Genomic DNA, 4,609 nt, shown 5'->3' on the forward strand with positions numbered 1-4,609 from the left:
GCGCGGCGGGCGCCGCAGTGTCAGGGGCAGCAGCCGCGGCCGCCTCAGCGTCGCCTCTCTCCCATGCCAGGTGCCCGCCCGGGGCCGCGCGGTGACTGAGGCGCCATGGGGCCGCTACGGGACAGCACCAAGGTGAGGAGGCGGCTGCGGGGCGGCCCGGGTGCGGGCGGGGGAGGGGGGGGGCGTCACGCCCGGGTCCTCCCCCGTTTCCCGCCGTGTGGCGCGGGGCGCAGGAGGAGCGCGGCGGGGCCGCCGCCATCTCCCGCCGCCTCCTGCCCGCCCCGCGGCCCTGACGCGCTGCGCCTCTCGCCAAGGAGCCGAGAGCGGCGCCGGAGAAGGAGGCGACCCGCAGCCGCATCCCGCGCCTCGTCCTGCGGCCGCAGCAGCACAAGGTGTCGCCCGCCTCCGAGTCGCCCTTCTCGGAGGAGGAGAGCCGCGACTTCCCGCCCACCGCCTCCTCGGGCTGCTCCGCCAGGACCGCCAGCAGCAACAGCTTCTGCTCAGGTACCGAAACGCCCCGCAGAGCCCCGTCGTGCGCGTCGTGCCCTTCAGAAACGCCCCGCAGAGCCCCGGCCAGCGCGTTGCGTCCCGTCGAAACGCCCCGCAGAGCCCCGTCGTGCGCGTCGTGCCCGTCAGAAACGCCCCGCAGAGCCCCGGCCAGCGTGTCGTGCCCGTCAGAAACGCCCCTCAGAGCCCCGCCAGCGCGTTGCGTCCCGTCGAAACGGCCCGCAGAGCTCCGGCCAGCGCGTTGCGTCCCGTCGAAACGCCCCGCAGAGCCCCGTCGCACCGCGTCCCGCCGCGCCCCGCACCCACGGTGGCAGCCGTGGGTCGCACCGCGGCGCGAGGCGGCTCTGTGCGCGCTCAGCCCGAGTGCCGGGCCGGGAGGCAGCGTGTGCGGGTGAAGTTCGCACCGCTGCTGTGCTGAAGTTGATGCTCGCGGCCCGAGCAGGGCTCAGCCGCCTCCCGGAAAGTGCTTCCCTAGATGGAGGTTGAGCCTTGATGCCTCCTCTGTGGATAGTGGTACGGAAAGGAGCTGTTTCTGAAATACATCATCACTTTACAACTGTAGAACACAGATACGGCCCTTTTTAGAGTATCCCCCTTTCTATCAAGGAGAAACCAAGTATTTTACAGTGTGCATTTGTCCCCTTTTGGGTCCCTCATCCAGCTGTGACCCGGTCGGGTCCTTCAGTTCAGCAGGGCTCTTGGTCATGCATGAAGTTACAGACCCGGATAAGGGCTGGCAGGCTCAGGTCACAGCCTCCCTGGGCACTGCATGTATCTGGTAATCTAAAAAATACTTGTGCATGTACATATACTAATACGTGATCAAAAATTTGGTTCTAACAGTTGGTGTCATAGAGAGTGGTACTGTTCATCTAATTAAAAATTTCCCATGTAACAAATGGTTTTGTAATAGTTAAAATGGCAGAGCAAGCTCCTAGACTTCCTTTCTTTTTTCATGACTATTTAAATTACAAAGCTTTTCTTTAATATAGACGGAAATACTCTTTTTAATTTCTCTTTCTTTATTATAGCGTCCAATCACAATATATTTAGCACTATAGGCAAGAATGGTGAATTTTGCTAGATAACACAATATCCCTCCCTGATTCTGGTATTTCATGGTAAGAACCTTGGGTGGATTTTACAATTCAGGTGTAGTGGATTGATCCGTTATTTATTTTTTAACGAACAATGGCTGTAATTAAAAAAACAGCTTAGGTTGGAAGAGCACAGAAGCGTCCTGCCCTGCTTTTCAATCCCTTCACCTGATTGTTTTAATCTGAGTTTGCCTGTTCCCTCGAAAGAAACAATTAAAATCTTTCATGCTTTCTAGAAATGCATTCCTTAGTATCATCTCTCCGAAATGGCTCCACATTTTTTTAATTCAAACTCTTTTTTTTCTGTACTGACACTTTTTTTATCCTGATTTTCTAAGTTTCCCTTTTTTGTTTTTTTTTTGTTTGTTTTTTTTGTTTGTTTTTGTGTGTGATATCTTTTAGTTTTGTGCTTCAGATCTGTTCAGCACAGAGTACCATGGTGCTCCTTGCTGTTATTGTGCTCACTGTATAGGCCTCTTCTTGCATGCTGGCAGCAGCTGTGCTGACCCTGGCTGTAGCTGCTCTCCTGGCCTGGCAGTTCTAGAGCAGCAGGAGGTGTTTGTGAGYGTAGTGCAGTTCTCATACCTTCCTGCTAAGCACAGCTGGTCATATTTTGACTTTTTTACTCAGAAAAAAAAAAAAAGTCATCCTAAAACTACTGTGGTTAATTTGTTCTTTTGTTGTTTTTTGCATGCTAACATCTTTGCGCCTCTTCTCTTGCTACCTGAACCACTCACAGTTGTGCAGTACCCAGTTTCATTCATGTAGTGTTCAAGGCTCAGCCAAGCCTCATGTGTGGTTCTCAATATTTTTGCAGTTACTACCTTTTTTTTTTTTTTTAATTTAAATTGTGATGCTGGTATAATAACAGTAACTGACTTGTTTTCTTATTTTCTGATATCTCCGTCTTTCCTTTATGACCGTTCTTTATCATGATATGTCTAGTGGAGACCAAAATGCCCCAGCAGCAGCAGATAGGCTCTTGGTGCCTTGTTCTGGGAAGGGCTGTGTGGAGAGGTGAATGGAGGGGCCCAAGCCCTCCAGCCTCCCTCCCTGCTCAGCTATATGTGCCTGGGTAGGCGCTTATATCTTCATTGAAAAGCAACACATGCAGTAAGTATGCTTGAGGTTAGCAAGCAATAAATTTGGGAGGGGTGAGCCAGTGAATACTCAAATGAATGGTAGTGTGATGGCAGTGTGAAGAGGTCGTGAGCATGTGGAGAAACCTCTGTATTGGGCATGAGACTACAAAAGGGTCTTGGTAATCAGCAGATAGTGTGAACCAGTACCTGGAAAGGAAGTACCAATTCCTTTSATCTTGATCCTTCTCTTGAAAAGTTGCTGTCTACCTTTAGTATTGACACCAAACAGTTTTGGAAGGTGGATTCCTTTCTCCCACATGGAGAATTGATTTTTCTTCCTCAGTCTATTCTGAATCTTTATTTCCTATTTGATTCCCTAGAGCTTTTGAGCTGACTCCTTTTGCTTGTGTGTCTGTATTGATCCTGGTGAAAACTAAAAAGTTTTCAGTGCTTTTCTCATTAAATGACAGCACCAGTGTCTTCTAGGTAATGTTAAAGTTGTTCCAGGTAGGCAAAAGAAAGGAAAATAAATGGATTGAGAACTTGCAGAAACAGTAATGGTGGCAACAGAAAAGAAAAAAATACCAGTCAGCAATAGGAAAAAGGTGCTTATTTTTTTCTTCGTAGAAGTTCTGGTGTGATCAGCTCCTCCATTGTTTTGTATGATGCTCTATCAGAGATCTGGGTGTTTGTGTTAGTCAATATTTTTACAGTTAACTAGTGTCAGTTTTGCTTTGCAAGTCCATAACTAGTGTCAGTTTTGCTTTGCAAGTCCATATGAAAATGTGAATCTGTTTATTTTATCTGTGGTACTCTTGATGAAATATATTTTTAATATACTTTGTTTATGCCAAAGGAACATGGGTGCTTTCTGAATATTGAGTACCAAGTTGCATCTTTTCATCAATGTTTACTGTGCATAATCCTTCTTTAAATATTCTTCTTGAAATTCTGAGCACATCTGGAGTACTGTTTGTCATCTGATACTGGAGCATTTCTCTTTCCTCAACCTCTGCCCTCCCTTGGTTTGGACACCAGCCATAGAACTCATATGTCAAGTGACTACAAGAAAACGTCTTCCAGCATCTTCATCTGGCTTCAGTGCTACTGAGTTGTTCTCCATGCCATATGTGTTTTCTTCATAAGTTGTATTTGACTTTGAAGCCACTTTACCCATTTACCTTGTCAGTCAGGAGGGGATTACGCTTTTAAACATCACAAACAATTCAGTTACAGGTTGGTGTCTGAGCAGCTGCTCTAGCTGCTCTGAGAAAGAATGAGGCTTCCTTTGGTAATTTCATCTGCAGTATTTGCCTTTTGAGGGATTCAGTGCTTGGAGGCTGGGGGGCTGGGTTATCCTTGATTTTGATATACACATCCTTTTGATATAGAGCAAATAGCCATGCTTGAAAGCAGTGTTTGGTCTAGAGCTGCTACATTCAATAAGTTTCAATATTAACAACTGTTTAGCTTTTAATATTAAAATATAATAATTTCAGGGTTTTATCATTTTCTGGTTTCTACTTCTGAATAGCTCAGCTTTTAAATTTCTTCTTATGAAGAAAGATGCTTGCTTAGGTGTAACCGTTTAACCATGTTCAGCCTTCTAGAGAAAGCGGCATTTGGAATTTCTGGGTACAAGGCAAAACTGGGTTATTAACTGAGATTGCAGCTTTAGAAGAAGCACTGGGACATTTAATAATCAATTCAACAAAAAGGGTTGTGAGCTAGAGGAGCTGTTTCATTCCAGTAGCAAAATGTTCCTCTTTTCTCAGGCTCTGCAGCAAATCTTTTTTTAACTTGACTACATAGTACTACGGTAGTAGTATCTCTGCGTATGAATGATTATGACTCACTGTGCCAGAGTTTTCAAAAATAGGCTTTGAGTTTAAAAGTGAGCTCCTTTTCCTTTTTTTTTTTTTT

The 4,609-nt window shown here is 46.8% G+C and overlaps 1 protein-coding gene across 1 annotated transcript in view; it reads left to right on the top strand.

Annotated features, from left to right (window-relative positions):
• Window positions 1-105: 105 nt before the first annotated feature.
• Window positions 106-4,609, top strand: part of SYBU (syntabulin) — a 39,206-nt gene continuing 34,702 nt past the window's right edge. Inside the window, exons 1-2 of the mRNA XM_026054552.1 lie at window positions 106-132; window positions 315-504. Coding sequence (XP_025910337.1) covers window positions 106-132; window positions 315-504 — 217 coding nt within the window. The remainder of the gene's footprint in view (window positions 133-314; window positions 505-4,609) is intronic.

This window comes from Nothoprocta perdicaria, unplaced genomic scaffold (assembly GCF_003342845.1).
Source record: "Nothoprocta perdicaria isolate Ctin4 unplaced genomic scaffold, notPer1 scaffold_122, whole genome shotgun sequence".
Lineage (NCBI taxonomy): Eukaryota > Metazoa > Chordata > Aves > Tinamiformes > Tinamidae > Nothoprocta > Nothoprocta perdicaria.